The sequence below is a fragment of the Balaenoptera musculus genome, chromosome 14, assembly GCF_009873245.2.
Source record: "Balaenoptera musculus isolate JJ_BM4_2016_0621 chromosome 14, mBalMus1.pri.v3, whole genome shotgun sequence".
NCBI lineage: Eukaryota > Metazoa > Chordata > Mammalia > Artiodactyla > Balaenopteridae > Balaenoptera > Balaenoptera musculus.
Genome location: NC_045798.1, coordinates 27,430,826 through 27,443,186, shown reverse-complemented (window position 1 = coordinate 27,443,186; position 12,361 = coordinate 27,430,826). Strand labels below are relative to the sequence as shown.

Below are 12,361 nucleotides of genomic sequence, written 5' to 3'. Positions count from 1 at the left end.
TAACCACTGCGCCACCAGGGAAGTCCTGGGTAAGAGTTTTTATAGGTAAAATTTGGGGGGAGGTCTGCAGGGTGTGTGACCTTCCTCTGATTGGTTGGTGGGGAGGTAAAAGGGTGGCGTTCCCAGAATCTCAATCATCAGTCTTCTGGTTCTAACCGGTCTGGGGTCCACTGCTTGTGCTCAGCCTGAAGTCACCATCCTCCACCTGGGTGGGGGCCTTAGTCCTTGCAGAAGCACTCAGAGGTATATGTCAGACTGTTATGTGCCTCCCATGAGGAGGAGCCGGGCCCCTGCCCCATGCTGCACTGTTGCTGCTTTCTGCATTCCCTCACGCCCTAATTAGTATCAATAATTGAATCTGCCCTTTGGAACTCAGGGAAGGTCTAGGAGGCTGAAGACATTTTCCTACAAACAAGAAGCAGGGACACGGAAAGGCTTTTGTGCCTGGGAGGGCCCCACAGGGTCGTGCTTGGTTTCAGTCCCCCCTTTTCTTTGATACGCGTCAATCTTGAGGGAACAGGTGTTGGACAAGAAAAGGGAATAACATTTTGGACAGAGAGGTTCATCATAAACTCGGCAGAGGGGACTTCTCTGGTGGTGCAGTGGTTAAGAATCCGCCTGCCAATACAGGGGACACGGGTTCAATCCCTGGTCCAGGAAGATCCCACGTGCCGTGGAGCAACTAAGCCCGTGCACCACAACTACTGAGGCTGTGCTCTAGAGCCCATGAGCCACGACTACTGAAGCCCGCGTGCCTAGAGCCTGTGCTCCACAACAAGAGAAGCCACCGCAATGAGAAGCCCGCGCACCGCAACAAAGAGTAGCCCCTGCTCACCGCAACTAGAGAAAGCCCGCACGTGGCAACAAAGACCCAACACAGCCAAAAATAAATAAATAAATAAATAAATAAACACTCCTTAAAAATAAATAAATAAAATAAACTCGGCAGAGGAGCTGGGTTGTGGGGGAACTTGGTTTCATGCCCACTTGGCTTCCACCCTGGTCACCCCCACACCCTCAGCCTGCCTTGTCCTCTGGGATGACTAGCAGAACCCTGTAAGCAAAGGCCCAGGGGAACCCCGTGTTGGTTAATCGGCTCCAGAAATTGTCGTAATAGCATGGAATTATCAGTGTTATAAGTAGCATCCCAACTTAAAAGTATTTCTAAAATTGTATCACCTTTTGGCATAATCAGTGTCAGTTGGCGTTGTTGGTTTTCTGTGGTCGGTTGGCAGGAAGATTCTCGAAGCTCTCTGACAATATCAGAATCATCTGTGAGTGGGAAAAAGTTTGTAAAGATGTGCACACGGTTTAGCTTCAATGAATGTGTGAAGCATTGTTTAATAAAGAGTAAATGTCCAATCAGTAGCAAGATGTTAATTAAACAGTATATATGTCACGACTTTACCTACCCTGCTGTCCAGAATGAACAGACAGAGCTACAGGAGGAGGGTGTTTCCAGTTTTTCAGTGGGAAACAGCACAACCCCATCTGTATGTGTGAGTGTGCAGGTCCAGCAGGGTGCTGGTGACACTCACACAGAAAACACGGGCCAAGATCACGCCCCAGGGTATCGACCAGTTATCTCTGGGTTGCTGATTACTTTTATCTGCGTTTTCTGCCTCTCGCTCCAAGAAAACTTGTGCTGCATGCCACAGGCGGGGAGGTGGGAAAGCTCCAAGAAGCTGGCTCTGCTGGCAGTGGTCCTCCGGTCAGCCCTGAAGAGACCTGCAGCCCGACGGCCTCGCCAGAGCCCTTTGGAGCAGAAGCCTCTTCTGCTCAAGAACAAGGGGCTCCAGACTCTTGCATCTTCCCATACGTGGAAAAGCACTAAATTCCTTAACTTGAGATATCTGTTTCCTTTAATTAACAGTAATCTTTTGACGTGCAGACTACCTGCCCTTTGTTGCAAACTCCTATATATCCTGCTCCCCCATCTCTCCTCAGAGCAGTTCGCTCAGGGTTCCTTGAGATGCTGCCTCCTGGGCTTAAGTCCTAAAAATTTCCGCCGAATAAAACAGAACTCTCAAAAAAAAAAAAAAAAAGAACAAGGGGCTCTTTCTTTCACTTCCTGACATCAGCATCGTGGGTGCACACAGTACGTGCCGGGAGCACAAGCACAGTAAGATAATCATCAGCGCCCACCCTCATGGACGGCCCTGGGGACCCCGTCAAACCCTCTGCGCACCTCAAACCCACCCCCGTCCCCTGAGCAGGCCTGGCAGGAACAGGGAGTCCTCCTCACCCCACTTCTCCAACACCCGCCTGGCCTGTGGGTCAGATGCGCTCCCATGTACCCCCCCAGCCTCATGCAGCCCACCAGGTCTCCGCTTGTTCAGAATCCACCTGCGAAAGCCCCAGCGCTGGTGTTCCGGCGTTGGCGCTTAAGCACTGCAAACAAAGTGGCGGTTGTCACCCAGAGGGTAGGCAGATGACCCCTCTGTAAATGAACCCCAACTGCATATGAGGACATCCTGGGCCCCATTGCCAGCTGGTATTTGGGGTTTTCCAAGTGCCTCCCCTCTCTTGTGTCCTGGGACCTTCAAAGCCCCATCAGTCCCCATGGGACCACCCTTGGGTGACTTGTTGAGACCCACTGGGCTAGTGGTGACAGAGCCATAGCCACAACCCACGGGGCCTTAGGGACAGAGGCTGTGCAACAGTCCAGGAGGGGGACCCCTGGAGACCTTTGGAAGGGTGGGGCCTTTGTGCTGGTGCTGTAGTTACGCTTTGCTGTCGGGTGGTTCACAGGCGGATGCCGTGGTGTGCAGGGCCTGGGCCTCCCTTGGGCTGTGGTCACGGGGGGTGGGGTCGGTCAGGGCAGCCTGGAGATGTGACCCTGCTCAGCAGTGTTTCCCGTGGAGCTCGAGCCCCAGCCCCGCCCCCCACAACTGAGGGGCAGGAGGCTGGGGGGGGCTTAATGAGTCCCAGGACTCGGGGACCTGTGAGCCTGTGAAGGTGCGTGCCACCGAGGTCCGGTGACACGAGCTTTCCTATCGCGTAGAAGTTCTAGAAATGAATTGTAACGCAAACAGTGGAGGGTATTGAAGCAGCCCGGAGGCTGGCAAATAGAACACCTCACGTTCAGCAAATGTTTGAGCACCTACTATGTACTGGGCATTATTCCAGGTAATGGTTATCAGTGGGCAAAACAGAAAAACCCTATTCGGTTGAATTCACATTCAGTGAGGTTGACAAGCGACAGACACAGTGTTTGAAGGGGATGAGTTTTGGGGGTGGGGCAGCTGCGGGGGCCACGGTGCCAGTGGAGCTTCACAGCGGGGCCATCAAGGCAGCTCAGTGAGAAGGCGGCCCTGAGCAGAGCCCAGAGGAATCCAGGGGCCTGGTCTTGGGGACATTTGAAGGGAGGGTCAGCGGCCAGGGCAGGTGAAGGCAGGAACGTGCCAAGTGTTCAAAGAAGGGCCTTGGGGGTAGGGGCGGGGGGCCACAGGCTGTCGTCAGGCCTCTGGTCATACTCGCAGTGGGACCTGGGACCTGAGGTGAGGGGCCTGCTGCTGAGAACAGGCTTCAGGGGTGGGAGCCGGGAGCCCTTGGGTGGTGCTGACTCAAGTGAGAGGCCATCAGTGATCCTTCGGGGTGAGCGGGCGGCCATCCCCACGTGCACATGGATTGGGTGTGGAGTGACAGAAGCCGAGGATGACTGCTTTGGCGCTTGAACATCAGAAACAGAGGGTTATCATCACTGATGGGGAAGACTAAAGCAGAGACGGCTGGAGGGCAGGACAGGAGCTTGTCTGGGACAAGCTGAGGGGGTTCGAGGGGGCTGCTCAGGTGGTGGGGGGCCTGGCCGACTGGACAGTGCTGTGAGGCCGAGGGCCTGGACAAGAAGGCCAGGGCCCCTTCCTGAGTGGAAAACCGGGCCCTGGGCCTCTCAACTCATCCGGGAAGCTTGAGGGCCAACCCTCCTGGAACAACCCCCTGGGCTCTCCCAGGGGAGTCCATGGACCCAGCTCAGACTGTCCGGCTCCTCTCCTCAGCCCTGGTCTCATGGAGGGAGGGGAGGGCTGTCTCTGCTAGGTCCGGGCTGGTCTGGTCTCTCCCAGATCTGAGTATGTGCCGGACACGTGACTTTCTTCTCACCCGGGTGCTTGTTTGGAGTCCCAGACACACAGTTGCTCTTCTCCCGAGAACACAGTGTGTCCACCCCGCAGCCCCATGGCTACGCCTCACCCTCTTCCCTCCCTGTCCATGTGTCTGCACAGGCCTGTGAGCACTGCACGGGCAGCATCTGGGAATGCCTGGAGGAAGGGCGAGGGGCAGCTTGTCCTCAGATGGCTGGGGCGGGGGCGGGGGCGGGGGGGTGGTGCGGCAGGCAGGGGGTGAGTCCCAGGTGTCAGGTGACTGGTCTCCTTAAGAGGGATGGGCAGCCTGGACTGGCTGAAAGCAGGAAGCACTGCCTTGTCTTGGCACTGTCCCCATGTCCAGAGGAGGACTCAGCGGCACCCATAGACTGCTGTCACTGTCCACCACTCCGGTGCCTTGGCGGCCAAGTGCCCACTTGAAGGCATAGGACTGCAGCGGCGGCTGGGGTTCACCAGGGTCCCCCGCCCCATCTCCGCCTGGTTACAGAGGTCATGGTGGGTGCCCCGTGTGCCCGGCCTCAGCTCTAACTCTCCTGGAGGCTGTGTGCTTGCTGCCCAGCCCCCAACCAACCCCAGGCCCAGCCTGTATGCAGCCTGTCAGGCGGGCACTCGGCACTCCCTCCTCTTTGCAGGTGGACAGACTGGATGCTCCAGAGAGACTGTGGCGTGAGAGGAGCACATGGTGGCACCTGCCCCTCTCCTGTTTGGTAGGGGGCAGCCCGTAGTCCCTAGTACCTGTCCCCTGGGGAGGGGAGGAGAGTGGGGCAGTGAATGACACCGCCTGCCCTCCCCTGGCTGGGTTTCGGGCCAGGGTGGGATGGATGAGGAGGACAAAGGTCAGTGCTCCAGGACTGCTGGACTGGCATGGCCTCATCTTCCAGATCTCCATTGCCTGGCGGCTGCCCAGCTACAATATACTGCTGTCCCCCCCTGCTGCCTGGCCCCGGGCAACAAGCCTGCGCTTGCTCTGCACTGGAAAGCTGCCTGGACGGCCTGGCCGTGAGCAGACAGAGTGGTTGGTGTCCCCTACACAGAGGCTGCAGGAGGGACACAGGCCTGAAGTGTGTGGGCAGGCAGCACGGAGCCTCAGGCCTCCCACACCTGTGTCCTCCATACTCAGGCCCACCCAGCATTAATGTCAGTCTGTTTCTTAATATTTTGATGGGCATGCATGGACGCAGCCCACTGAGCTAAGTAGGTGTCTGTGTGGGGACTACGTTACAGCCTGGCCAGCCCTCCAGGGGCCCCACAACAGCAACTCCCACCATCCCTGAAGCCTCTGTGTGGTCTGGGCTGGCCTGCACCCTGCTCCTTGGACCCCTGGCCACTCGGGGACAGCAGGAGTCCTCACCCTGGGCCTCTCCTTCCGCAGGCCGCCGCTACGCTGACAGCAGGCCCGCTGCAGGCCCGGCCTGCCGGATTCCCCGCCGGCTCCCTTGTGCAGCTTCCGCGGGGAGGGCCCGGGTGCAGCACCCTCTACGGGTCACTAACCTCCCCAAGGAGCGCGTCACCCCAGAAGCGCAGAGAACCCACGGGAGGCGGGACGCCTGGACGTCATTTATTTTGCTGGAGCCCAGTGATGGCAGCCTCTGAGCCACCCGGAGCCTGGGGCGGCCACTGACTGCCCGAGGCAACTGGCTGCGGCCGCCGCGCAGGAGGTGGACTCCGACCTCCGGGCCCTCTGGCTGGAGCCTGCACTCTTGGGAGTCGAGCGCAAGTACTCCCAAGCGCAGGGGAACGGCGCCCTGTCCACTCCGCGCTGGCAGAGCTGCCCCCACCCCCCGGGTCACTTCGCGGACCCGCTGGACAGAACGTGTAACTCGCACATTAAATGAAAGTCTGTTTATCCGGGCCGAGCTTCCCCGCCGGTGCTGGCGTGGGCGGGAGGGGCCAGAAGAGCTGCGGGGCCTCTTGTGGGGGGGGAGGGCGGGGAGCAGAGCTTGTCACGGGTTCTTCTCCCCACCGTGTGCGCCGCCGGAGCCCGGAATCCCGCGGTGGCCTCGCGGCGCGTTGGGTGAGGGGCGGCCCCGCCCTCCCGGTAGGGAGGGGGCGGCCCCACGCGCCCCGGGGGCGGGGCTCCTGGGGCGGTGCCTAGTCGGGCCCGGGCGGCCATTGGCTGGGCCGCCGGCCCACCCGGCCTTAGTTTCCCGCGGGCTCCGGGTGGCCCGGGGGCGGGGCCGGGCTCGGACTACGCAGGGCGGAGCCCCGGAGCGACGGGGCCGCCCCGCCCCGACCCATAACCGGCGCCGCCGCCGCCGCCACGACCGAGCGCAGGAGCTCGGACCCGAGGCCGCCGCCGGGCCCCCCACCCCGCCCGCCATGGCCGCGCCCCGCGCTCTGGCGGCCGGCGCGCCCGCGCCTGGGAAGGCCTCGCTCACGCACCCGGGGAAGGCGATCCTGGCAGGTGGGGCACGCGCACACGGACCCCGACCCCCACCCGACCCCGCCGCGTTTCCGGGTGGGCCCGTCGACACCGGCTCTGCAGCGCTTCCGGGCGGGCCCGGGCCCCTCCGCGTGTCCCCGCGGGCGCCGCTCTAGGACCGCGGGAGGGGCGTGGGCCCGGCTCCCGGGCGGCGGGCAAAGTCCGGGCGGGGGCGGGGGAGGGGCACGCCGGCAGGGAGGGGGAGGGGTCTCAGCTCGGTCCGGGTCTCGGTCCTTCCCCTCAGGCGGCCTGGCGGGTGGCATTGAAATCTGCATCACCTTCCCCACCGAGTACGTGAAGACGCAGCTACAGCTGGACGAGCGCTCGCACCCGCCGCGCTACCGGGGCATCGGTGAGTGGGGGCGGCTGGCGGGGGCGGGCAGGCCGGCGGGTGGGGTCGTTGACCGCCCCCTCCCCCAGGGGACTGCGTGCGGCAGACGGTCCGCAACCATGGCGTCCTGGGCCTGTACCGCGGCCTCAGCTCCCTGCTCTACGGTTCCATTCCGAAGGCGGCCGTCAGGTGAGGTGGGCTCGGGGCCCGGCCGCGGGAGGGAGTCCCGGCCCCGCGGTGGCCCCTCTCATGCCTCTGCCTCCCACCCCAGGTTCGGGATGTTCGAGTTTCTCAGCAACCACATGCGGGACGCCCAGGGACGGCTGGACAGCACGCGCGGGCTGCTGTGCGGCCTGGGCGCTGGTGTGGCCGAGGCCGTGGTGGTCGTGTGCCCCATGGAGACTATCAAGGTGGGCAGGTGTCGGTAGGGGACAGGCGTGAGAGAGTGCTGGGGTGGCCGGGGTAGTGGTCTTGTGCCCGGTGGAGAGCATCAAGGTGGGCAGGGGTCTGCCTGGGGAGCCTGGAGCAGGAGGCCCGCTGGAAGAGCCTTCTGTGGACTGGACTCTATTCTGGAGGCAGTGGGAAGACAAGGTCTTAAAAAACTTAGGAGCACAAACCATAAGGTAACACGTGTTTGCTGCCTAAGTTGTGGGAAAAACCAGCAGACATGACGGCGGAGGCTCTTCGGTAAGGCGGCCCTCTTGCTTCTGGGGCCACGTGTCTCAGAGGCCCGGTGTGCCCTTGCCCTGACCCTTGGGAGCCAGCGCCTTTGCTTCCCTCTTTCTCAGGTGAAGTTCATCCATGACCAGACCTCCCCCAGCCCCAAATACAGAGGATTCTTCCATGGGGTCAGGGAGATCGTGCAGGAACAAGGTGAGCCACTCAGCCTTCCCTTCAGGTGGGGTTAGGGACCTGGGTCCGGCTGGAAAGGGCTGGCACCTCCCCTTCCTGCCTTGGCGCTCCTGCGGGCTGGGTCCTGGAGGCGTCAGTGTGACCGCAGTGCCTGCCTGCCCCAGGGCTGAAGGGGACGTACCAGGGCCTCACGGCCACCGTGCTGAAGCAGGGATCCAACCAGGCCATTCGCTTCTTCGTCATGACCTCCTTGCGCAACTGGTACCGAGGTGCGTCTGTGCCCCAAGACCCTACCTCCAGGCCTGGTCCTCCGTCCCCTTCTGACCACAGCCCTCACGCCCATCCAGGGGACAACCCCAACAAGCCCATGAACCCTCTCATCACTGGTGTGTTTGGAGCCATCGCGGGCGCAGCCAGTGTCTTCGGGAACACTCCTCTGGACGTGATCAAGACTCGGATGCAGGTGGGGGTGGGACGGGGGCGGGGCCGGGAAGGGGTGGGACTGGCTGCTGAATCCCGCAGCTGCTGGTGTTCTGCAGGGCCTGGAGGCGCACAAGTACCGCAACACATGGGACTGTGGCCTGCAGATTCTGAGGAACGAGGGGCCCAAGGCGTAAGTGGGGAAGGGGCAGGGCTGCTGTCCCCACCCCAGGCCCCCGCCTTCCACCTGGGCCACACCCCACCTCCTGTCCACCCACCTCAGGCCCTCCCCTTGTCCTGTCCCCAAGGAGTCTGCTCTTTCTGCTCTTGCTCCTCCCTCCGATCTCTGGACCTACCCGCACTTTCCAGACACGCTGGCTTCACCTCCTCTTCACCCTCCCCGCTCAGGTTCTACAAGGGCACCATCCCCCGCCTGGGCCGGGTGTGCCTGGACGTGGCCATCGTGTTCGTCATCTATGACGAGGTGGTGAAGCTGCTCAACAAAGTGTGGAAGACGGACTGAACCCTGGGGTCTGCGCATGGGCTGCCCCCAGCGCCCCCTTCTCACAATTCCAGTGCAGTCGTGCCAAAAGGCCCCCTTCCCCTGTCCCTCACAGTCCATGGCCCAGGGCTGTCCCCTGTGGCCGTCAAGTCCATGTGTCCCCTGTGGTCTGTATGACACCACCATGGTGTCCATGTGTCCAGCTGAGACCGGGTGTTCCTCTGGCCTGTGAATCTGTGCCCACTTGTCCACGTGCTTACTCGTGTGCCTGTGTTTCATGTTTCGTGTCCTGTGACCCACTTTCCAGGGTGCCCGTGTGGCCTGGGTCATGGCCCTGTAGCCATGGCCTGGTCCCAGCCCGGTGCCTTCCACCCTGGGCAGCAGGGGCATCACCCCGGCCTACCACAGCTGCCTCCGGGCCTCAGCCTGGCCTCACTGCATTCCAGGGGCTGTGTACCCCCCGCTTCTCCCGCCACTGGCCTTAACCAGCCCTTGGGCCCTCCCTCCGCCCAGGACAGGGTGGCACCTGCCACTCTCAGGACCACCCTTCCAAGGCAGAATAAACTGGATCCTGTTGCAGCCTCCTGTCCCTGTGTCAACCCATCTGTGGGTGGGCAGTGGTGGCCACGCCTCTGCCAAGGGCAGGCCCACTCCTCACCCGAGGACACTGTTGGGGCCAGGCAGGCTGGTGGGCAAGCGAGCTGTGGCCACAGTGTTAGCCCCTTGGGAGGCCTGGCACCAGGCCAAGGAACATCTGGCCTCCATCCAGGCCTTGCCTGTGGCCTGGGGGCAAGATCCTGCGGGGTCACCTGGCAGGCAACATTGAGTGGGCAGAGGAGAGCTGCCCACGCTGGTGGCTGCGCCTGGAGACAGTGCTCTCGGGCTCTTGTCTGTCCTGCAGCCTGTGGCCCAGCCCAGCTTACCTCCTCATGGTTTCCCTGTGGTGGTCTGCTCGAGGGGCACTGCTTTGGGATGACCAATTTTTGGTCCCCTGAGACTCTGAGCAGGAGGTCCTTTCTTAATCCTTCACTTAGGCTGGGAGGTAGCAGCCCTGGGGCAGGAAGGGGTGGGCACTTAGAGCCCTCACCCCACAGTTCTGAACCTCAGGAAGGTGTCCCTCTTGCTGAAGACCCCCTATCCCGGGGCCCAGACACAGCTGGGAGCCCAGCCCAGCATGGGGGCCAAAGAACCCTGAACTGGAGGGCCCCAGTGGCCCAGATCTGGCTGGGAACCACCACCCACAGGCCAGGTGGAGGAGGTGTGAACAGGATGGGATAAGCCAGTGCCCCAGGCTGTGAGGGGGCGAAGGACCTTCCTGTCCAAGGGACTCCACGGCAAAAGCCACACAAAGGGCTTAGCTCAGACTGGGAAATAACCTGCCCGCAGGAGACTCCCAGCAAGCAGGTCCCATTCCTGGAGCTGCTCTTCTGGGAGTGAGTCCCCCACCCCAGCAACCTCACACAGCACCTGGTGTCTGGGGCAGATCTGGGGGCCAAGGGTGGGCTTGAGGGCGCAAGGGAATGTGGTGCAAGGACCAGGCTGTGTGCCCTCAGTGCTCACAGGAGATGCAGGAGAAAGGGCCCAGCAGCAAAGCTTGCCTGTTCACAGGCTGAGGCAAGCCACCTAATCTTCATTTCCCAACCTGTGAAATGAGGTGACACAAGAACCCACTCCAGCGGGCTATGAGGATGGAATGATGTAATGTCTGTAAGGCACTTAGAACAATGCTTTGCACAGAGTGAACCCTCGCGGGAGACTGCTGGCAGTGACCCAGGGTCCCAGGTAGTTCCTAGAGCGGGCAGAGCCCAGGAGCTGGGCCCTGAGGGGACTCAGTGTCCTGGAATTCTGACCTCTAGGAATGGCATCTGCTCACTGACTGCACCCTGAGTCCTGTCCCCATCCCCTTTCACGAGGAGGAAGGGGACAGGCTACACTGAACTGAAAGAAGGGCATGGGGACCTGTACCCAGGAGGGGCAGGGACCCCTCTCTTGTGCCACACAGCACAAGGTGGACAGCAGGTAGCCCAGCCAGAAAAGTTGGTTGAGCTGGGCCTGTGTCCCCTGGGGCTGTGAGCCTGGAGAAGCCACCAGCCCCAGTGGACCACTGGTCCCCCACCCTGGCCCCGCCCGTTCACACGTAGCTGGAAGCTGGAATAAGTCGGCAGCCTCAGTTCCTGGAACTGAGACCTGAGGGGGAGGGGCGGGGTCTCTGAGCTGAGAGAAGACCAGCAAGGCTGGAGGGAAGTGAGCAGGTGGAGAGTGGCTAGAGAGGCAGGCAGATGCCTGGAGGGAGCCCAGCTGCATTTAACCAAGATCTTGAAGGCTGCAGGGAGGAGGCCGATGGCAGGGGACCTTGCCTTTGCAGCATTGGGGCAAAGGGGCAGAATGACGTGGGCAGATCTTTGAGCAGTAGGGAGGCAAAAGAATCAACTTCCAGTGTGATCCCCCACCAACCCGGACACACAGGCCAGGGCCAGGGAGAGCCCCAGGAGGTGACTGGGTCTGCATATCAGAAGAGAGATGTGATGTGAGCTGAGTGTGGAGACTCCAGGCCACCATATGCTGCCCACAGCCAGAGCCTCTGTGCCCAGCTGGAAGCCACTCAGCCTCAGGCAGCCTTCACCATCTGGCATCATCTTGAGCCTGGGATCATCACAAAATGTGCCCTGGACAATGGCCTGAGACACACGCCAAGGGAGCACAGGGTGAGGTGGTGGCCACTCCTGGGACAGGGCTTGGCCAACCTCCAGCCCCATCGCAGAGGCCCTCAGGCAGCTGCCCTCCAGGGCCCCCCGCCCCCACTTCCTTGAGGCCTCTCCTCACCCACTATTGCACAGGCGTCCTCTGGCTTTTCCATGTCCTTGTGTAGGCGATGAATGGCAATCAGAGCTTAGTACACACACACAAAGAGTCACTCCTGACAAATGGGTCTCTCTCCTTTTAGCCAACAAAGAGAAATCTGTTTTTCGGGTTGTGCCCTCAGCCTTCACAGCGAACAAAATCTGAGCTGAGGATGCCAGAGTATTTTCCTCGCTGACATTCTACTTCCTACGTGTTCTCAGATTCCCTGGACCAGGATCCTTTGTATAAGGCACAGAATCGGGGGGGGGGTCTGAGGATCTCCTGCCTCCTTAAGATCTGGCAACAGAGCCAAGGAGAGAGATGCAGGCACAGCGGAGAACTAGCCGAAAAGGACAATGGGAGGACCACAGAGAACACCTAGGATCGTGGACAAACGTAGCCTAGGCCAACAGAGTGGGTGACCCATGGAAAACATGGTGGTCCCTGGTGTGGCCTTGTAGCTCCCCTCGTCCCACGCCCATCTGGCGAATATCCCTAAGAGTAACCTCCCCTCTGCTCAGATTGGTCTAGGCCCTGACCCCTGACCCTCCCCAACTGTTGTCTGTTGCTGAAGACACCCTATCCCGGGGCCCAGGCACCCTCCCCAACTTTTGTTTCCTCGGCCTGGCCAGCCACTCCCACTTATTCCTCCATTGGCTAGGCCTGGCCCGGTGGCTCCACTTGGCCACAGGACTGTCATCTCCCGAGTGACCTCCAGGGATGGGCCATCCCAGCGCCCCTGCTCAGCAGCAGGCAGTGGCCTGTCGCCCAACCCCACGCTGAAAAGCGGTCTAGGGCTCAAGCTCTCGGGCCAACAGGCCTGTCTGCCCCTGGCGGCCCTCCAGGCTGACCGCACCCTGGAGCCCCGCCTCTAGCCCACTATCCTCGCG

At 61.3% G+C, this 12,361-nt stretch overlaps 1 protein-coding gene across 1 annotated transcript; it reads left to right on the top strand.

The window, feature by feature from the left end:
- Positions 1-6,013: 6,013 nt before the first annotated feature.
- On the top strand, positions 6,014-9,212 carry SLC25A1 (solute carrier family 25 member 1). Its single transcript, XM_036822826.1, has 9 exons — positions 6,014-6,507; positions 6,770-6,877; positions 6,946-7,045; positions 7,128-7,266; positions 7,645-7,729; positions 7,873-7,977; positions 8,056-8,171; positions 8,248-8,321; positions 8,537-9,212. Exons 1-9 carry the CDS (start codon positions 6,423-6,425, stop codon positions 8,649-8,651), a joined length of 927 nt encoding a protein of 308 aa, XP_036678721.1. The 5' UTR covers positions 6,014-6,422; the 3' UTR covers positions 8,652-9,212.
- Positions 9,213-12,361: the final 3,149 nt, after the last annotated feature.